General features: G+C 42.3%; 4 protein-coding genes across 12 annotated transcripts in view; 1 reads left to right on the forward strand and 3 right to left on the reverse strand.

Annotated features, from left to right (window-relative positions):
• LOC127007719 (uncharacterized) overlaps window positions 1-4,159 on the reverse strand; it is a 25,846-nt gene extending 21,687 nt beyond the window's left edge. For 2 of the 3 annotated variants that reach the window (XM_050878952.1, XM_050878950.1), the window contains exon 1: window positions 1,469-1,615. The gene's annotated coding sequence lies outside the window, so the exon portion shown is untranslated. Of the gene's footprint in view, window positions 1-1,468; window positions 1,616-2,459 lie in introns of those variants that run through there. The other variant, XM_050878951.1, reaches the window with a different exon arrangement.
• LOC127007722 (transcription factor Sp9-like) lies at window positions 1,839-10,742 on the forward strand. Of its 7 annotated transcripts, none has more exons than XM_050878965.1 (10): window positions 1,839-1,986; window positions 4,167-4,424; window positions 5,047-5,328; window positions 5,690-5,968; window positions 6,072-6,197; window positions 6,699-7,007; window positions 7,260-7,443; window positions 7,806-8,152; window positions 8,387-8,533; window positions 9,044-10,742. In XM_050878965.1, exons 1-10 carry the CDS (start codon window positions 1,924-1,926, stop codon window positions 9,209-9,211), a joined length of 2,163 nt encoding a protein of 720 aa, XP_050734922.1. In that variant the 5' UTR covers window positions 1,839-1,923; the 3' UTR covers window positions 9,212-10,742. The 7 variants fall into 7 exon arrangements, with proteins under 7 accessions (XP_050734922.1, XP_050734925.1, XP_050734924.1 ...); XM_050878968.1 differs by having other exon boundaries at window positions 8,387-8,506; XM_050878967.1 differs by having other exon boundaries at window positions 7,260-7,425.
• Window positions 10,743-11,170: 428 nt separating this feature from the next.
• On the reverse strand, window positions 11,171-12,199 carry LOC127007726 (acyl-CoA-binding domain-containing protein 6-like). The gene has a single exon (XM_050878975.1). The coding sequence runs from the start codon at window positions 12,063-12,065 to the stop codon at window positions 11,334-11,336; it is 732 nt and encodes a 243-aa protein (XP_050734932.1). The 5' UTR covers window positions 12,066-12,199; the 3' UTR covers window positions 11,171-11,333.
• Window positions 12,200-12,494: 295 nt separating this feature from the next.
• On the reverse strand, window positions 12,495-19,092 carry LOC127007978 (histone-arginine methyltransferase METTL23-like). The gene is made up of 2 exons (XM_050879523.1): window positions 18,943-19,092; window positions 12,495-13,088 (listed from the first exon to the last, which is right to left on the reverse strand). Exons 1-2 carry the CDS (start codon window positions 19,036-19,038, stop codon window positions 12,495-12,497), a joined length of 690 nt encoding a protein of 229 aa, XP_050735480.1. The 5' UTR covers window positions 19,039-19,092.
• Between the last annotated feature and the right edge of the window lie 2,341 nt (window positions 19,093-21,433).

A 21,433-nucleotide genomic window follows, 5' to 3' on the forward strand; every position in this document is an offset into this window, starting at 1 on the left:
ATATCAGACCACAGGTAAACGATCATACAGACAAGATGAAAACAATGCCTCATAAACGAATGAAGTGAAATATTGGCAATGTAACAGCGTGGGTTTTTTCTACGTTCGTGAGAAAAGCGTGGTGTGAAGTTATTTGTAAAGAGGACAGGCCTCCGAGAATGTTGATTATTTTTATTCAAAATGACAATGCGACGAAATAAAAGGTCCCCACATACACACTTCTGACAAATCCCAACTAAAACCACACACACAAAAAAAATAGAAATCAGAAAATGTAGACTAAATTCCGTTAGTGTTGTTGATTAAAGGTAAGATTCTTATTACTGCTAGGACCGTGACGACTTATGACGAGGGAAGAGAGAGGAAAAAAAAAAAAAGGAAGTCCATATCCCCCGCGGAACAATCGAGTCGCTGGAGCGTTGGAAGGGGACACTGGAATACTTTGTTGAGCGAAAGGGGAAGAGGAAGAGGAGGCGGCAGCTTGCGGGGTGGCGGGGCTGGGCTGGCTGGTTGGCCACTCCCCGTTGACAAGACTACCCATTAGCTGAAGACATGCAGACGGGCTGTGGCCTCACGTGGTGGTGTGTGGTGTGGGTGTGGCGAGCCATGCCTTCCACACAGTGTTGGAGGCACCCCCCCTCGACCCGCTATTCGCTAACCACCGCACATTGGCATACTAAGGCCCAAGGCGAAATAATACAAGACACGCTTGCACGTCGCTAGGATGCTCGCCCCTTGTTGTTATATGGCCGGCGGTTCTGAGGCTGTATGAAAAAATAGATGCACGTCAGCGATTCGGCAACTGGAGAGGGCGGCAAGTGTCGTGTGAACTCAGCCCACCGTCCCCTGGGCGGCAACCTGGAATACACCTGCATAATCGCATAACATTTGTAGCCTAATTTACATGGTAAATATAAATATAGCAAGATAATACCACGTTTAAGGGTATGACGATATGGAATTTATGCAGTTTTTGTTTTTGCAGACTGCGTAGGACATGACACGGTATGATATGCAATTTTCCCGTGTGTGAGCGAGGCGAGTCAGACCTTCAGCTGCGGAGAAAGTAGGCTGGCTCACCCCTCGCCCACCCCGCTGCAGGGACCCCCGCCCGCCGCCTGCTGCACGGGCGGCAGACCACGGCGCTCTTGCTGCTTTCTGGTGCTAATATTTATACCAGGCACGACTGTGTGGCGCGAGGACGGGGAAAGGCGGGCGGGAATGCTTTGGGAGGGTGTGGGAACGGGGCGGGTGTAGGCTATCATTAGGAGGTGGGAGGGCCAGATGGGGTGGGTGAGGGCGGGAAAACGTCGTCTTTAGAAGAAAGCACTGAATCAATACTCACAATTTTACAAACAGATTTATCCCTTTCTCTTGACCTACAGAGCCAAAGTCTCACCAAGGGCACGCATTAGCCAAAATTACACATGCATATCCCTGTCAGATGAGACACACTTGGTCTGCATACCTTATAAGAGGTGAGACAAGAAGTGTTGAGATGCGAAATAATATGAAATGGTGGCGCATGGAGTGAGAAATAGGATGCCGTGGGCGGCCTCGGGCTGGTGTCGGAGCGGAGCCTGGCGCGGCGGTGGCCAATCAGCGGGCGCCGTCCCCTCCCTCGCCGCCCCGCCGCCGCCACTACAACGCCACAAACAAACTAGTTCTCGCGCCAATACACCACATACTACTAAACTTTGCAGTTACCTGCTAAATATTGACACCCAAACCCACAAGGTACACGTAAGACCAAAGTGGGGATGTCCAGGCATCGCTGGCGCCCGGTACAGGCCGTCCAGGAGCCCGTCCATGGGGCGGAGGAATACCGTGGTGAAATTCGACAATAGTGGCGAGAGGAACAGCTTTGAATCTCACGGGGTATAGTACGCTGTTCCGACTTTATTTTAACTATTGTGGTGAACCATGGCCACCTCCACGGTCCAAGGGTTGAAGACGGAACCTGTAGTGCAGCAACAAACGTCCCAGGTGAGTCAGGTGGGACAGGGAGTGCAATGGGCAAGGGAAAAGTGAGTGTGTGAAGGGCGTTGTGGATAGTGCAGGATAGGCCCCGCCTAGCAGGAGGCGTCACTCCACTCCCAGCCACGTGCTCCTGGACATCCTCGGGGGCCAGGCTTCCTCTCGGGGTGCCGCCCACAACCAGCATGCTTCCCCGCGGCACTGATCTGACCTCAGCACGCCCCGTGTGTCCCAGGCAGCGTGTGGAGGGCGAGGCGGGGCGGTGGTGAGCGGCGGCCAGTGGCGAGCTGGGCGGGGCGGTGGGCGGCGTTGGTAGGCCCAGCAGCAGGAACGGGTGATGGGTGCCACTGTCCCCGCCCTCACCCGCCCACACCCCGCCCACCGCACACCGCCCGCCCCACCCAGCACTAGGACAAGCGGGGCGAGATGTACCCATCTGGAGCCACCTTCCTCAAGGCATATTTCGCCTCCTTGATACTTACCGAATAGCCGTCATTGATTTTAGCGGAGCATGTCGAGTTGTGGCCCCGCCACTGCCCTGCTGATGTGGCGTGCAGGCTGAGCCGGGTCACCGCGCACCATACAATGCTTGCTACCTTGCACAGAGTAGCCTTGCCCTCCGACCTTTATCACCACAGTTGCACTCATGGTGTGGTGCACGGGACTCCCTATTCATTCATCAAACTTTTATTCATGTGAATATTAATTTGATATAATAATTACATTCTTTTGTTAAGTGTTCCACTTCACCTTGTAATTTAACTTCTCATGCATAATCAGTAAGGTAAAGCAGTGGTGATAAGGAGTGTACGATAAAAAGCGAATTGGAAAAAAAGATAAATAATAATGAGCATATTTTCATTGCAAAATGTAAATTTGAATTATTAGCTAAGTCAGATTGAAACAGCTGAAATTGCACAAAAAATCCATCAAGCAAAAATATAAGATCATATTGAACTTGCATCTCTGTTAACCATAAATCAACAAAGTGATATAAGAGCATATTGATCTTGCATCCCTGTTAACCATAAATCAACAAAGTAATATAAGAGCATATTGAACTTGCATCCCTGTTAACCATAAATCAACAAAGTAATATAAGAGCATATTGAACTTGCATCCCTGTTAACCATAAATCAACAAAGTGATGGTTTCAAATACCGGTTAGAATCAAATTCTGTAAATAACTTGATTAATCGTCGATTCGACTGATTATGTACTAAGAAACTACAGATTTCATCATTTGAACTGTTTGAAGAATTAAACGTCATGTTGAGGTGGCACAGCAGGCGCTATACGTTTTGAAGAATGGATGGGGGGTTAGCAGGGCACTGAGGTTGAGATAAACTTTTATAGCTATTTCTCGCTGATAGCTTTATATAACAAGCGGCGCAATGTTGTCACTAATGTGCGTGTGGGTGTCCTATTTGTAGTTTGTATCTTAATATCCAATATTTTATTAAGGAAGACAAATTTATTATTTATAAATTGTACCTATGTGTACATCCCTTCTCCTTTGCTGTATAACTTTGCAACATCAAACCATCAATCAGTCAGTCATTGGAGTCACGACTTAATGTTATTTATTGATTGTCTCTGAGCGAAAAATGGGGCGAGAGAGGTATCATCACCTACTTCCATATTTTTCCATAGCCTTGCGTCTTCTCTCCTTCTCTTCCTCTTGTAGGAAGTTAATTAGAATAGACAATGCAAACTAGAAAATGTCTCCTACATTGTGAGGGCAATTTTCTTTACACAGTACCCTGGAACTGGCAAATATTGAATACAACAAATTTTGATTCACAGAGGAATACTATAATCAGACTCAGCTATGAAGTCCGGTTGGGCGTGGCCCGCTCGGGGATTTCCCTGGCCATAACGCTGCCAAATCTAATTTAATGTTTAGAAAACGCTACACAATTTCAAATAATACGTAGCTGACAATGAAAAAAAGTGATGTATTGGGGGGTGATGTGGCAACGCTGTGAAGAGGTTTGAGCCCCACCCAAACGTACTACATATTTCTGTCGGACTAAAATACTGCTCATCTAACTAAGGGGAAAGCGACAACGGGGCTGAATAAAAATCTTTCTTTTCTTGTAGCAAATACAGTGTACATTCATTAGTAAATATAACCGTACTTTGCTATCTGCCGCATTTAATGTTTTGTGTATTTTGTCCTTTGCCAGGCCCGGGAGGCGGCCCAGGGGACGCAGATCATCACGGCTAATGGACAGACGTACTCGGTGATGCCCCAGGCACAGATGCAGACTGTAACTATTGATGGGCAGGAAGCTATTTACATCCCGGCCTCGGTTCAACATGCCCCAACTGCAGCGGCGGCCACTCAGCAGATACAGATCGCCGGCAACCAAGCAATCTTCGCCCCCGCCGGCCAGATCATCCGTGCACAGAACATTTTACAGAATGTGCAGAGCGTGGGCCAGGTGAGGGAAGAGGAACCTACAGGGTTGGGTCCAAGTAGATATTTTCATGTTCTAGTACTTATACTTGGGAGTTTAAAAAAATCAGTTGTACTTAGACCCAAAGTACTTGTAAAATACTAAGTACATTAAGTACAAACAGGTACATTGTATTTGATCAAAAGTTATATACTGTACAAATATAGATTCTAGTGAACTTTGTGATGATACTATTGGGTAAATATGTACATAGAGTGTTATGATATTGTAGTGTAATATTATTATGTCTCATTTAATGTGTATATAGGAAAACTACTAACTTTTGTGCTTTATGAATCGGTGACAGGAACTTTTGATCACAAAGTACTTGTACTTAAGTACAGTGACATGTACTTGGACTTGGAGTTAAGTACATGGCAAAGTGACTGTACTTATATTTGTACTTGTACTTGAAAAATATATAGGTACTTAGACTTGGACTTAAGTACAGTCACCTGTACTTGGACCCAACCCTGGGAACCTACATTTTTCCTGCTCTGCAGTCTTTCCTCTGCTTTATACAGACATTCTTGTAATAATAGTGTTTGTAACAACATAAAAAAAAAGTTCTTTGTCAATCTACCTCACCATTGGTCTCCTTTCCCAGCCCATCACCGTGGGGAGCGTCGGGAGCGTGCGGCCTACAGGCACGGCCACTGCAGCAGGTGGACAGGCGGCCCCTGCCCAGGCCACACAGGTGGGCCAGATGGCAACACAGGTGATGCAGTCAGGTGTGCCGCAAGCCACTATCCCTGTTCAAATCCCAATCTCCACAGCAGGCGGACAAACGGTGCTGCAGACCATCCCCTTTCCAGTGCAGATCCCTGTCATCCCCAATGTCATGCAGGCCAATGGACAGACACTGCAGGTCATGCCCCAGCTGGCACAGGTAAAGCCACATATCTCAACACTCAAAATGCAATCCCTCTGATATATGTAATTATTGGGTTTTATTGTCCAGATCCAGATTGTTCATAAAGGGATTGCATGGTATTTTAATTTTCCTTTTAACCAAATGAGATCCATATACATTAATACTTTGTGGTTGGAAGTGGCAGTCATCATAGTCAATAGTCAGTGAAAAATCCTGTTCCTAGTGGAACACTTAACTTATTAAATATCAGTAGGCCTTAAATTTATGGAGTTATGTGTTGCCCACACTCAGCAGTCAATAGATAGAGCAGCAAGAGGAGTCATTCAGTTATTGTAAATAATGGAAGACGGAGAAGAACAAAGTGTCCATTACTCAGCAGGTGCAGGCGCAGCCTCAATTTGCCCAGATCCTGCTGCCCAACGGCCAGGTGCAGCAGGTACAGATGGTGTGGGGCAGTGCGTCCAACATGATGTCCCTCGGGTCTGCCAGTCTGGGCTCTGCTGCCACCATGACCCAGCTTGCCTCCTCACAGCCCATCACCACCTCCACCTGGACCACCTCCACCATCTCCACACCCTCAGTGGCCATCCCAGGCAGCCACACCAACACTGTCAGCAATGCCTCCTCTGATAACAAGCAGCAGGTGGCTCAGCAGGTCAGTACGTTGTGAGAACTGTCTGACGTATCTTCCAGACAGTGAGGTTAAATTAATAATAGTGAGAAAATAATGCAATTACACTACCACTGTTTCATTGCAGGTGACATCTGGTAACAATGGGAATATCACAGCCAGCAGTCCCTCTCAGGTGGTTGGTCCTGGCACCAGCATTACTGTGGCCAACAACTCTCAGCTGCTGCCACAGGGCATCACTGTCTCCCCTCAGGTGTGTTAATTTTGTCATAAAATATGTATACACTAACTGATGAGTCATGAGTGCAGGCATAAGTAATGAATCTTCAATTCTATTTATTGGTTAAGTGAATAATGTGTTTTCCACATTAGTGGTGCTGTTTTGAGGGAGAGGGAGGGGGGGGTATGCAAAGAAGGAAAAGGAAGAGGGTGGTATTTGGAAATCAGTTGATAGAGAATTGACCCAGTATAAAATTGCCCACTAATAGAAATATTAAATTGAATTTTGGCATTTGTTGAGTGAAGGGTAGTAAATCATTGAAGTTAAAACATCAGCATATTTTCATTGCCTGAACGTTCATAAAATGGTTGACGCATGTACATATTAGTTCTCTCATTTGTCAAGTTTTCTCTCTGATGTATGATGGTTGATAATAATTTTGGACTTAGCAGACTTGATAAATAACTGCTGAGTAAAAACTATTTTCCCCAATTTACTGATCTAAACTACTCATGCATTGCTTTTGTTATTCAGAATATGAACAGTAATGGAGGGAGTGTCTGGATAGAGAAAGTCGGAAGCTCTTCTGCCGTGGCCACCCCCTCGTGGGAGCTCCTAGGAGCAGGCGTCGATGAAATGATGATGATGAACAGTAAACAACCTCTGTGTTTCCAGTTACCAGGGTCAGTTGGTGGTGGTGTGACTGTGGTGCCAGTGAGTCAGACATCACAGCTACGTGCAGGTGCCCCTGCCACTGCTGTGGCAGCGCAACAAAACACAATTCAGATCCCCCAGATACAGGTGGTTCAGCCTGTGTTCCAGCACATTCCTGGTCTTGGCCAAGTAAGATTCATATCCTCTAGCATGTGCATCATATTGATACACTGATTATTGTGGTATTGATGTATTTGGTTTTGATATTAATAGGCAGTTGAGCTTATTTAGTATAGTTTACTTTTAGTTTTCATGTATATTCCCTTACTATCATTAGTCTGTCTTCACAGTCATCCATACATTGATATATGAATGAACTTGGCTATTCTTCTGAGTATTCATATTGTCCTTTCCTAACCATTCTTTATGGCATTACTACAGGTGCAGGTGATCTCACCATCCTCCCTTCAGACCCTGACATCCTCCATAGCAGGTGCATCTCAACCAATATCTGTCTCCACCTTGAATGCTGTACCCACCTCCTCCGCCCAGCCAGTCACCAGTGCTATCCCTACGCAGATCCTGCCTGGAGGAGCCCAGATCATTAGTAAGCAACTGACTGATGGTTAGGACCTGTGATGCATTTTTTTTTATTAGACAAGGAAAAAGACAACTTGGCATTATCATTTTTTTGAAGCACATGTTCATCTTTAAAGGTTGAATAGAGTTCTATTCTAGGAGGTAACCAAGAGCTAAAATCTTAATGGATGCATTTTATGGTATACAAACTCATACTATTGGATATGATTTTCATTATCATTTAAGGATCATCCTTTCTGAAAGCCAAAGTTGAATAAGATTGGTTGCTTGAGGTGAAGTACCTAGTAATGATTGAAGCAGCTATGTAAATATCCTTTTTTTCAGTTTGCTTTCTTTTGCTTCCTTTACCATTAAGAAGGCATTTAATAGACTAAACTCTGACTTCAGGTGCCAGTGGGCTGCAAGGAGACGCTGAAGGCACCAAATGGGTGGTGTCAACGGGAGGCCAGGTGAACCAGGCTCAGGTAGTGCCACAGCCAGATGACTCTCCGACCACAGAAACGGGTAAGACACGACTACGACGAGTGGCCTGCACCTGCCCCAACTGTAAGGACGGAGACCGTGGGGGTGATAACAAGAAGAAGGTGCATGTGTGTCACATTCCCGGCTGCAACAAAATGTATGGCAAGACCTCACACCTGCGGGCACATCTCAGGTGGCACTCTGGAGAACGACCCTTCATCTGCTCATGGCTGTTTTGTAACAAGAGATTCACCCGCTCTGATGAACTCCAGGTGTGTGTGTGTGTGTGTTGGCTTGTGGAATATTCCACTTTCAATGGTTATCATGGGTCAAAGTGTAAGTTTTGCCATTTTACCCTATTGCACAGGTATCTTGATTTCTGCCTGCACTATCTTTGATTTTCATTGCCTAAACTTAGATTCATCATTATCCAAGTTTAATGTGCAATCTCCTTGTGGCTGTCCACCATTAATCATTAAGCACCATATCCTCTCACCCTTTAACAGCGGCACAAGAGGACACACACGGGGGAGAAGAGGTTTCACTGCCCTGAGTGCCAGAAGAGGTTCATGCGATCAGATCATCTCTCAAAGCATGTCAAGACACACACCAAGACTAAAGGGATGGTGAGTAACTGGAGTGTTCTCTCAAACGTAAGTGACGTGTCCGTGTACTCTGTGGGGGACGTGGGGTAAGCTATCTCAAACTGGTTGTCTTTTTGTGCTTGTGTCTTTTGCTTTCTTGTAGATCCCCCTTTGTTTGTAATGATTTTTCATTGTTCAAGACCTCTATGCCAAGAAGTTTCCACTTTTTGATGAATTACCCTGTTTTCCTTATGTTTTGTGCTTTGTGTTACTAATGTTGGTGAGAAAAGTACTGAAATTATTTGTGCAGAAGAAATACAGTATTACTGTTAAGTTGTTTAAATCCAATTAAGGCTCAATAAAACTCCACCGGATCTGTCATGCATTACAGCTTGGAATGAAAGGGTGAAGTGCAAGTCAATGAATGTGTCACTTATTTCATTGGGTACACCTCTTCTTTAAGTCCTTTTATTTCTCTTGATTTTTGACACCCATTTTGGTTGATGCAGGTTGCAGGGTTAAGTAATGAAATTGGTTGTTATAATGTTAAGAGAATGAGAGATATATTTATCCCCGCAGAGCCTGCCAAACCCTTCTCAGTCGTCGGAAAGCAGCAACTCATCAGATGCTGGTGAAAAGATGCTCATCACCATCCCTGACCAGTCTGGGGACCCACTACATATTTCTACTGAAGGGGAGGTACCAGCCAGCGATACCATTAACCCCAGTGATCCCCTTAGGACCTAGGCATTAATGTGTTAGAGACATTGGATTGTTATGTGAGTACTAGAACAACAGGGTATATTATCCTGTCTACATCCTTCAGAGAAAGTGTATTTGCATCATTTTTAAGATGTTTTATCATAAATGTGGTGCTCAACTCATTAACTTTTTGGCCTAGTTTTTTATCTGGTATTTTAGATACTACTGCACTTAGTGTTGTGATGTGTTGTGCAGTGGAATCTCTTAATCATAATTATAATTATTATTATATAACACTAGGGGATTTGAAGAGGAAGATGTGCTGGGTGAGCCTCAAAACACCACAAGTCTTGCTCAACATAGCTTTTCCATCCTCCCAAAGATATGACGTATCTGCTCACTACATAAAAGTTAGTTTTTCCCCTTTTTCAAGAGCCTGAGAATTTTCAATTACAAAGTTACTTTTAGTACTTGGTTTTAATGATAGCTCCACATAGAGTGGTGAATATGTCAGGGTTTGTTTGTCTCTTTATCAGTAAAGAGAGGCTAAGTTAAGTTCTTGCATTGCACAGAAAGGTTTGCAGTACAGTGTTTCATCTGACTACAGTTTTATTCCTTTGAGACAAATGACTTTGCATACTTTTGTTCAGTCATTCATTCATTTTAGTATCTACTTTCAACTCTATTGTATCTTGTATTTGTACTTATGATATTCATGCAAGTCATGTACTTGTAATGGTTGCACAAAGTCAGTCTTAATAATTGGATCACTGCCACATCTTCCTTGAATTCTACTTGTACGTTTCAAACCTGAGTGCATTATGCACAAAGAAAGCATTCCAAAAATAGTTTTACATTGAGAATGTACTAAGTATGTGCTCTTATTTTTTTTTTTTACTTTTTAATTTAGGTTGAAGCTTTCCCAGCTATTAATTGTATATTTCAATGTATTATTGAAAATTGATTTATTTTATACTGACATTAAGCAAATCTATGGATTGTGTTGCCGTGGTGTGCCAACCATCACAACACATATGGTGTGCTGTGCTGCCTCCTAACAGCCACTTGGTGTACCCTCCCTCAGTCACAGACAGTCTGGGAGGTCACTAAAATTTGCTTTACTTTTAGCACTTTTTATTTGGTTTATTTGGTGATGGTTGAGCTCCCACAGCTGGTACCACAGGGAGGTCAAGAAGTAGGAATGAGTATGTGTCTTCCTAGTCAAGTGACTGCATCTCTTTCTGTGTTATCTCTGTATAGATATATAGAATATATATTATTTATTTACTATATAGCAAATGTCTTTTTACATTTTTATATTATATATATACGGTTGAATGTGAAGCACATTGTTCTCACGTCTTCTCAATCCACCAAGTTGGTCGGTACCTGAACTAGTAGGTTATCTGTTTTGGCTTTAAGAAGTTCAGGTGGTTTGTCATGAAAAGAATAAGTGTATGGCAGCTCATTCATAGTGGTAGGAACTTATTTTCTAAGAAACATAGTAAATAGGTGCCTTGCCATATTTTGTAAAAAATAAACAAAAATATTACTAGTGATAAATATGCACAAAGTTTGAGACTCTTTTATTTACCTATTTTTACCATTGCCAAGGGCTGGTCGTGTTGGTTTACAGCCTTAATCTCTATTTTGCTCGACTCCTTGTTTGTGATCCCCCCTTTTTGGGATAGCAGTGCATGGAAATACCTTATAAAAGAAATACAGTATACCTATGTTGGCATTTACACTACTGAAATTGGCCTTTCTTTCTTTTGCAACAATGATTGAAATAGCTTTATGGTCTGATCTTGGACTTGATGCGGTAAGGAACATCATAGTTTTATAATGGAAAAGAGATTTTTGTGATCATGGCCAAACTCACAGTCTAGAGCAACAGTACTATACAGCCACTGTATAGAATGCATGAAAATCATTGATCATGAAATCATTTTGTGAAGTCACACGGCACACATTGTACTGTCAATAGGGGAAAGGAACTAAGAAGTCCATTGCTTTTTATTGTTACAAAAAAATACTTTGTACATAAATGAAAGCTTAAATTCAATAATGCAAATGTTTTTGAGGATAAAATGTGCAGCAGTTTATTTAAACTTCCAAAATGAAGGAACAGGATGGGGTTGCTGAAGCATTGCCCTCATGAACACTACTAGGTCTTTAACATCCTCTTAACATCTGTCTCTTCAGCACATTCCTCAGGCTGGAGGCCATCAGCATCCTGGATGGTGGGGTCTCCTCCATGATCCAGCAGGACCCTGATAACCTCCAGGTGGCTGCACGATGCAGCAAAGTGGAGAGCTGTCTGCCCTTCACTGTCCTGTGCATTGACATCCAACTTTTGTTCAAGAAGATATTTGACAATCTCTTGGTGTCCCCTGTCAGCAGCCCAGTGGAGGAGTGTCATTCCATTCTCATCTTTCTCCATCATTTCTCCACGCTGCAGATTCTTCACTTTCTCTACGTTGTTTTCTTTCACCCAGTCAAAGGAGTTTTTTTCTTCATCCTTGGTGATGTCTTCTGGCTGCTGCTGTAGTGTGCTGACCCTCACCCAGCTGGAAGACCCACCCTTCTCACTAGTGGCCTTCAGTTCCCACTCTGGGTCTGTTTCTCTCATGGCATTTACATATTCCTTCATGGCATTCTCTTTGCTCAGGTCACCCATGCTCTTCCATGCTTCCCATTTCTGTTTACCCTTGAAGTCAAAGAAACCAGGCTTGGAGATATTGCAAGGACCTTCAGTTGCTTGTTTATATCTCGCATAGAAGTGCAGTAATTTGTCCTGGGGCAAGGTGTTTGCCAGAGTTTGTAGGTAAGCTGCAGCTTTATTAAACTGGGCTTCCATGTCCCCTTCAATTGGGTCACTATCATCTAAGTCTTCCATTTTGTTGAGTTTTCAGAATTCCAGCACAAGTCTATGTATAGTATGTAACATGAACCCTATTGTATCAGTTACATAATTTTTTTTCTAACTATTTTGAGGGAAAAACATCTAAGATGTTTCCCTCTAGTAGATGTGTGCCTTTGTTCAAAGCAGTATCATAGCCAGTCCTATTGGCAAACAGAATAAAGCCAAAGTGTTTACTCAACCCAGTGGACCGATCAAATATTACATTTGAGTTCACAACATGGCCAAACTGTGAGAAGTGTTGGCGAAGCTCCCTGTGCCCCACTGTCCACGGTATGTTGCCAACAAACACCTTGAAAGCGTTGCGAGATGCCATTTAGCTCCTCAGGACTGGAAACAGTATGCTGTGTTTCTTCTGAGCAGGACAGTGACAAGACTGTCAGTCCACTGTGGTTGCCTCACTTCTCAGGTGGTGGAGCTCCTGGTGATCTGAAACACATGAATAGTGTGAGAGCCAGGCAGGTTGGACTCAGCAATATTGGTTCTGTCAGCATCAAAGGTCAACAAAGGCAGTTGTGTGCAGGATAAATTCCATTTGTGCAGCAGGTGCTCCAGGGACCAGTCAGAGGCTCGCTCCTGGTAGGAAAATATAAAGTGTGCACCAGGATTGTGTTCCAGCAGGTAGGACACAGTCACCAAAACATCCTCAAACACTGTTGGGTCATAGAAGCAGTCAGATCCCAGGATGACATCTATTGGGTCCAGGTGTAGCAACTCAGGTGTGAAAACCCCCCAAGTGAGGCCTATCACTGCCACAGAGCCTGCCAAGCCATTAGCCTGGCAGGACACCTGGCAGTTTCTGAGGCACTTAGGCAGCTGTCCCGAGTCTGAGAGGATCACCTGAGCGCCACACTTTGCAGCCACAATCCCTGGAAGAGCCGTGCCAGCACCAATCTCTAGGACTGTGCGGTTAGCAAAGGCCCTGCGGTGGTACCACACATACTGTGCCAAGACTGGGGCACAGGGCCATGTGTACATGCCATAGCTGGGGCTTACCACCTGTAACAGGACACATGGGGCTGTCAAGCATACTATGTGAAGCACAGTAGCTGTTGCTTAGTAAAGGAATATATTTCATGTATTTCCTTTTTGTCAAGTGTAAGAGTAAAATAAAAAACATGTATGAGGGCATCTGATTAGTTTAAACAGCCATATGTTATACCTACAGAAGGTGGTAAAAGCCATACAACTGATGAAACTCAAGCAAGCAGGCACAAATAATTAAAGAGATCAATATATGAATTTACATATTCCTTGTTTCAGCTTCATATATATATATTATATATATATATATATATATATATATATATATATATATATATATATATATATATATATATATATATATATATATATATATATATATATATATATATATAGTAGTGTCATCGATAACTCAAACGAGAGCAAACAGATGCAAATGGGATCGAATGTCCTCCGTGACACCAGCAAACGCTTTTCATCGGCCAATCAGCGAGTAGGTATAACCACAGCACACAGCAGTCAAGTTCCCGTAGGAGTGTTTTGAGGAATAAAATATAAAATATAATGCTCTTTGAGACCCAGAAAGTTGGTGTTGTATAAAGAAATATTTATTTTCTTGTCATTTCACATTAAAAAGAACCTGAAAATGATAAAGGCAAGGGAAAGAAGGGAAGATGGTGCGTTTTCTGATGATACTTCGCATCTTTTTGACCGCTAGGCAGCGCTGTCCTACTCTATTTCGTGGCTATGACTTTAATCCTGGAGCAGAGCTGTTTTTTCATGTTGGTGCATTTCTTGCAGCATCTCTTAACCCGGTAGCAGCGACGGGCCAAATTTGTGGCTTTACCGTGTAGAAGCGACGGACCAAATTTGTGCCATGATATAAACCCCCCAAAATAGATGATACATAATCTGATCACAAATGCTTTGATATATATTATGAAATGGTTTGTGTGAGGGGTGATTTTTTTCTCATTTTTCTCACTTGGAGGGACCATTAAGAAACATGATCCCTGCTGCTACCGGGTTAACATAATCATCATGTGTAGGCGAGGAAATATATATTTTTGGAATATTATAGTTGACATCAAGCTAAAATAAGGAGAAAATTGGAGTTGGCTCAGAGCTAATACATGCGAACTGTAAACACAACTCCTACCACCGAGAATTTGTCTGCCGCTGGATGAGGGGCATATACAAAGGATTAAGCACAGGTGATCAGTAGCCATCCTCTAGGAACAAAATTTTGAATTCCTCCATCTTTCTACTTCCAACAGTGTGCACTCTGAGTACTTGGGTCTGAAGTGACGTATACACGAGCTATTCCTGGGCGGTGGCTCCTGTTGTCTGGCAGCGGGGCTGTAATTCGTGTTCAGTAAAAATGCTGTGTTGTATGCAATCGTTTGACTTGACAGTGACACTACTGAGAACGCCTGTATGTATGTATGTATATATATATATATATATATATATATATATATATATATATATATATATATATATATATATATATATATATATATATATATATATAAATAAAGCTGTATAGACATACAATGAAATAGAAAAACTTGGAAAGGCAATCATATAGTAAGCTGAAATCAATTACGCAAATGCTGAAGGAAAACTGAACAGCTTGAATAATCTTGTGAGAATGCAGATGATTTCTGTAGTGAGATGAGCTTGTTTCTTTGAAATATACATGCAAACTTTTGTGTTGAAATTACTGTCACAGAGCATGCACCTAATTAAGAACACTGTCACTGTTAACAAAGCATGCAAATTATTTTGGGCATTACATACAATATATTTGTAAGCTATATTACAGGTGTTCTATGGTAAAACTCTTAGAAACCACTAATTTTCCTACACATTAGTCATGCAAGTCTAACCTAACCAAAAAATATAAAGAATTGGAAAATATTAAGATGAAATTGAAATATATAAAACTGATTGCCTTGGTAAAAATAACATATTACTGACAGTTCACAGAAGCAAGGTAGGTGTGGCACAGTAAACCCTCACTGTTATGGACCTTGATATAACAAATTTTGGCGTTAAACTTTTGGTGCCAGTTCGCTATATGAATGGATTTGCCAAACAAGTTCGGTAAAAGTAGGATTCTGTTCGGTAGTGGACTTGCTGAAGATGTACATGCTCAGTGGCCGGTGGCAGCAGAAACAAAGCCAAGCGGGTAGTGCATGTCTAGTCAGTCTAGCTTTGTCTGCCCGTCTGTAAACAACTACAATCTCGCCCTTCTGTGCCCCACCTTTCATGTAATAAACAAACATCGGTCTAAACAGAAATTATCGTAATTTGTGAACTTTCAGCTAATATAATAAACAAACTTTGTTATATGAGCAAAATTCTTTATACTATATAATGTTACATATAATGAACAAAGTTAGTTATTTACAAAAAAATTCAGATCCCTCAGATATAACATTTTTATATAACGTCACCCCCTTCCCCTCAATTTATTCATTATAGTGAGGGCTTACTGTATGTGGAACATGTCTAAAATAGTTTCCCTTAAAGAGAGGAAAGTGAGAAGCTGGAGTGAGAGGAACACATGAGGGTAAATATCTATAAAAGGACCCAACTCACAATGGCAGAACCAATTCCCAGCATTAACCCTTTCACGCACCATGACATGATTCGTGTCAAAACGGAATTGTCTACATGAGCTTCTGACTCGAATTGCGTCAAAAATTTTTAAAAATTCACCAAAAATAAAGTATTTTTCAGAATCACGTCAAAATTTTTTGCGTCAAAAATGATCCAAACTAGACCTATAAAATAAACTAATTGTCTACTCTCTCGTGCCGTTGAATTTGAAGTGATAATTGCCAGTGGTTTAGTTGACTCTCAGCAGGCAGCCTGTGAGTGCGATTGTCGTCCCTTTAAATTGTTTTTTCTCAGTCGGTAAACTTAGCTATTTATTTGCATTTCTTGATATTTTTTCTTTCATAAGGCAGAATAATCTCTTCCAAAACCAACAATATATAATAATGCCAGGAAAAAAGAATACTCGTGAGTGAAATTGATGACATGATAAAAAATTTTGACGCACGGTCAGGCCATTCCGCGAGGCCCCCTAGGGAGCCCCAGGCAGATGTTGCAGTGGAAAGAGAAACTTATTAAACTTTTGGTGCGTGAAAGGGTTAATTGGCACTCACTAATAAATATGAAAACTAACCTAACAAACACAGGGGGGGCTGGCTGCGGAGTTTAAATAAAGGAAAAAACTTTCGCAGAAATGAGCAACGTCCAAAAGAGAAGTTATATAAAAAGATCTTGCTCTTGACCTTGATAATTAATAAAAAATGGTGTCATGTAGTGGAGTGTGACAGGTCCTATGAGGGATGAATACCAGAAAGTCACTAAGCAAGGCATGTTTGGGTTGCAACGTTAAATCTTGGGCACTGACAGGATGCTTATGTACACACAGGCATAGCCTTTCCATTTTATCAAATCACTTTAGGTGGGGCTGCCTCAGTCATTATGAGTGCTAGTTGTGCTGCCACCTCACTCTCTCAACATTTTTTTTTCCATTATAAATGACTATGATAATGCCAAGTTTTTTTTAAATGACACCAGTAACCTTCGAAAAAGTGCTGAAGGTTCAATCATTCACTAAATCCTACAACTCTACACCAATGTGCATCAATGATAATTTTTTAGTGTGTGAGTGGCCCACCTCAGGTTCTTGTGGTGGGGGACTCACAGGTTAGGTATTTAGATAGTACCTTCTGCGGGAGGGATGGAAGTAGGAGGGAGTGTGTGCGTATGTCTGGTGCTGGTGTGAAAGAGGTGAGTGCGGTAGCTAAGAGGAGAGTACGTGGGATGGACAGGGGGGGGGTGTAGTAGTGTTGCATGTAGGTGGAAATGATGTTAGGGCAGGTGGGTCTGAGGAGTTAGTAGCTAGGAAGAGGGAGGTGATACAGAAGATTAGGGAGAGTGGTATGAGGTGTGTAGTGTCAGGAGTTTTACCTTGGTCCTTGGTAGGTAAGGAGATCTCCGTAGGGGAATGGCTGTCTAGAGCCATTGGTGTGAATGAGCGGGTGAGAGCTTTGTGCAGGGATGCTGGTACGAATTTTGTGGATGAATGGGATAGGTTCTTTGGGTGAAGGGAGCTGTATGCGAAGGATGGTGTGCATCTGAGCAGAAAGGGTGTGGATGTGTTGAGTAAATGTCTGGAGACAGCAGTTAGGATAGAGTGTAATGGGTGATGCAAGTGTAAGGGGTGATGGCAATGCACTCCAGAATCAAGATGGTAGGCTTAGACAGGATAGGATTAGCAATGAGGGAATAAAGGTTAGAAAAGGTATTCCGGTGCCAGCAGGAGGATAGAAATAGGATATTAAATAGGAAAGATAGGACACCTAGGAATGTAGGCTTGAAATGTTTTTATGCTAATGCTAGAAGTCTCAGAAACAAGAAGGATAAGTTATTTAGTTATATAGATGAGAAAAATTTAGATATAGTATGTATTACAGAGGCATAGGTAAATGAGGAAAAGTTTAACCCGGTAGCAGCGTCGGGCCAAATTTGTGGCTTTACCGTGTAGCAGCGACGGGCCAAATTTGTGCCATGATTTAAACCCCCAAAAATAGATGATACATAAACTGATCACAAATGCTTCGATATATATTATGAAATGGTTTGTGTGTGATGATTTTTTCTCATTTTTCTCGCTTAGAGGGACCATTAAGAAACATGATCCTCGCTACTACCGGGTTAAGGAGAGCAGGAAGGAGTATGGATGTGGCAAGATTACTGCATTCAAGAGATGAGATAGGCTTGGGGGGGTAGATGATAGGTGCTACACTGCCACTTGCAGTAGGCAGACAGGGGCTGCCAAGTATAGGCCAGTGGGCTTTTTGCGGACTCCTTGCGTTCATATGTTCATATTGTTGACGGCCCTGCGGAGCGCTGTGCTGGCAGAAGAGGGGTGCCTGAAACTTCATCAACTGTAAACGGTAAATTCTCTCGTTTAGACTTAGTTAACGATATGTGAGAGAGGGAGGGTGGCAGCGATGATAAGGCATATCCGATGATCTCGCCAGCCACACCTACAGTGACTTGGTAAATTGGAAAGACTGAGGAACAGGAAAAGGTGGAATAAGTATATTTAACAATGAAATAAAAAAGAACAAAGTGCATTCTGTTCATATATGCCATCACCTTCAAAGGTACACCTGCCAAAGTGATTTTTTCTACTTTTGGGGGAATTGAACAAAAAATCATTGTAGCATTTGGCTTATGATTTAGAGAGGAATGTGAAGGCGAATTTTAGAACACTCAAACCTTGAATGACAAAGGCAACTATATATACCAAAAATTGAGTCTCATGATGAAAAAATGACAAAGAAAAATCTTGAAATCACCGAAAAATGACTTGGGCAGTTTGGTTACGGTGACGCTGTGGAATGTCGGACTTGCACTGGTTGTTAGTGTTCCTGATAGGTAAATAGGCTTGTAATGGTGCGTTTTGGCATTGCATTGGTTAGGTAAGGCCAGTCATTCCTCACTCCCGTAGAAACTTTGAGTGGGGAAATGCTTAATTAACCTGGTGGCAGCGACGGGTCAAATTTATGGCTTTACCGTTTAGCAGCGACGGGCCAAATTTGTGCCATGATTTTAACCCCCCAAAAATAGATGATGCATAAATTGATCACAAATGCTTTGATATATATTAAATGGTTTGTGTGAGGGGTGATTTTTTCTCGCTTAGAGGGACCATTAAGAAACATGGTCCCCGCTGCTACCGAGTTAAAAGGAGGATCATTCACAAGCTTTAGTATGGCGTTATCAAGAGTATATAGATACTAAATAATGAAGACATGCGCCGCCCCAGTCTCCTCACCTCGGGGATGAGCACCTCCAGGCACTCGGCGGGCGGGTTCCTGCTGCCGGAGGAGCGGAAGAGGAACTTGCGGGCGTGCGGCGGGACCTCGGCCATGAGCGGGGAGGAAGGGTCCCTGGCGCCCTTGTTTACACGTTATTTATTTTTCATTGCCTTAACTATAGTTTTTCTTGTACTCAATATTTACTTGTTCAATGGCATATAATATTCATACACAAATAATTTATTTTTAGGGCAACTTCATTGATGTAAAGGTCAAGGTAAGCTATTATAGTTTCTTAAATATAAGTTATTGCTACATAAATTAAAAAAAAAGACTATATATAGATGCATTTGGTTTGTCGTACAGGGTATTCTACGATATATACAAAAAAAAATAATTCATAGAGTTTCTGCCTATTTTATTATATTTCAACTTAAAAACTCCCACTATTACTATAACTACAATGAGGAAAATTAATACGAATACTGAAATAAACTAGAAAAGAACCATCACCTCGGCCTCCAGCTGGGATGACGTTGAGGTGAAGAGACACATCCACCGCGGCCGCCAGGAAGGAAGGGCGTCATTACCTGCTGCTCCGGCGCCTCACAAACATGGTAAGCAGCACGCACCGACACTTTCAGATAAAAATGGCAACGCACTGACCCCTGAGTGTGCAGCCATAATCAGATAATGCTTCAGGCAAACGTTAAAGCCGGGTTGGGTGTTTAAAGGGACGGCAGCTGTCACCGCACGCCGCCCCTTGTGTTGTGTTGTGTTGATGTGTTGGCTATTTTTTGTGTTGCGTGTTTTGTGCCTCTCTAGACCACCATATTAAGAAGACGAGGTTAAAATTACCTTCATTCACTCTTCCATGTTGTTTAGGACTTTGGATCAAGATTTCCTTCACGTACTTTTCCGATATTCACTTTTCCATGTTTAGGTTATTTCTTTCATTCACCCTTCTGTTCAGGTTAAAATTTCCTTCATTCACTCTTCCATGTTGTTTGGGACTTAAGGGCAAGATTTCCTTCCTGTACTCTTCCATGTTTAAGTTAAAATTTCTGATATTCACTTTTCCATGTTTGTTATTTCCTTCATTCACCCTTCTATGTTTAGGTTAAAATTTCCTTCATGCACTTTTCCATATCGTTTAGGTTATGATGTCCTGTGAGCATCCCTCCAGGTCCCGTGTCCTACTCATCCAGCTGCTCCTGTTGTAATATATCTTGTGGTAATCTTCAAACTTTCCCTAGCACAGTATTATTCCAGTAGTACACCTGCCTCACTGTGAATGACACCTTTGTGCTATATGAAGTATTTTGTGCACCTACAGTACACTGCCATATTACTTTCCGTCGCAAATGACTCGTTCGTGAGATATTAAATTTGTAAAATATATATAAAGGATATATTAAGGAGTTTAATTATGTTTATCACATTTTGGCTGCAATACACAGGTCAGATTAGATTAGGTCAGTCAGGTAAATTAGATTTAGTTGTTTACTAAAAATGTGATACGCTTTCATATACAATATGTTATTCTTGTATCTTTCCAAATGCATATTCCATAAAACCATGCTTTTTTATATTCTAAGTTTTTTTTTAGACCAATAACTGATCTTGTTGCTTTTAATGTGGAATCCTTGCCACGACTGGTGAGAAGACAGGCAACAGGCAAAATATTGTCGCATGCGAAATGTTCTATGGGCAACAGGTTGCCAGCTGTTGGATACCCCAGTCACATTCTACATGTAGCCCTGTGTTGAACTGGTTGAAACACTTGGCCTAGGCGACAATGTAGTCCGCAACATGTTACCAAAATGTAGCCTTCATCAATTCACGCCTTGAAGGCAACATTTCTCCTTGTTGAAAGTCACATTCAGCAAATGTTTAAAAGCCAGGCATTTTGCATGAAAGATGTTGACAGTGTTGCCTTGGTGGAATCATGCCTTTATGATTTCCTTAAGTCTTCAGTTAGTCACAAGACATGAAGCTGCCACATGTTTGAGTGATGGGTGTATTCTCTAAAATAGCTTATTTGTATTGCCACCATTGCAGCAAGCATTGACACTGACAATTTTCCCTTTCACAGCCTGCATCTCCAAGTGTAACCAACGTTGGGTCCGTCGCCCGGTCCCCAGCACGTTCAGCTGCCCCGAGGGGTGGTGGCGGGGCAGGAGGTTCCACTGTCAGGCAACGAAAGACCACCACCACCACAGCCGGGCGCAGCACAGCATCCACCGGTGGCATGTGGAGGTTCTACACTGATGACTCGCCTGGCATCAAAGTGTAAGTGATCTTCATGGAGGTTTACTGTCCTTTCTCACTAAGTTGTTTGTTGTCTAGATTAGTTTGTACTCTGAGTAACTGACCAGGATTCTCAAATTGTCCATCTCTTAGTAAACACATAGGTATTGCAAAGGCTTACCAAATTACAAGATGTTTATGTAATAGTACACCAGATGCATAGGTATTTTTTAAAAGGATGTAATTAAACCCTGTCCC

This window comes from Eriocheir sinensis, chromosome 36 (genome assembly GCF_024679095.1).
Source record: "Eriocheir sinensis breed Jianghai 21 chromosome 36, ASM2467909v1, whole genome shotgun sequence".
In the NCBI taxonomy this organism is placed as follows: domain Eukaryota; kingdom Metazoa; phylum Arthropoda; class Malacostraca; order Decapoda; family Varunidae; genus Eriocheir; species Eriocheir sinensis.

Bases quoted from the DNA above. Each gene is read 5' to 3' on its own strand.
- LOC127007722 (XM_050878965.1), top strand. From the start codon at position 1,924: ATGGCCACCTCCACGGTCCAAGGGTTGAAGACGGAACCTGTAGTGCAG. The intron at 5,969-6,071 runs GTCAGTACGTTG...GTTTCATTGCAG, and splicing joins AGCAGCAGGTGGCTCAGCAG to GTGACATCTGGTAACAATGG. The intron at 6,198-6,698 runs GTGTGTTAATTT...TTTGTTATTCAG, and splicing joins GCATCACTGTCTCCCCTCAG to AATATGAACAGTAATGGAGG.
- LOC127007726 (XM_050878975.1), bottom strand. From the start codon at position 12,065: ATGGAAGACTTAGATGATAGTGACCCAATTGAAGGGGACATGGAAGCC.
- LOC127007978 (XM_050879523.1), bottom strand. From the start codon at position 19,038: ATGGCCGAGGTCCCGCCGCACGCCCGCAAGTTCCTCTTCCGCTCCTCC. The intron at 13,089-18,942 runs GTGAGGAGACTG...GTCCTGTTACAG, and splicing joins TGGAGGTGCTCATCCCCGAG to GTGGTAAGCCCCAGCTATGG.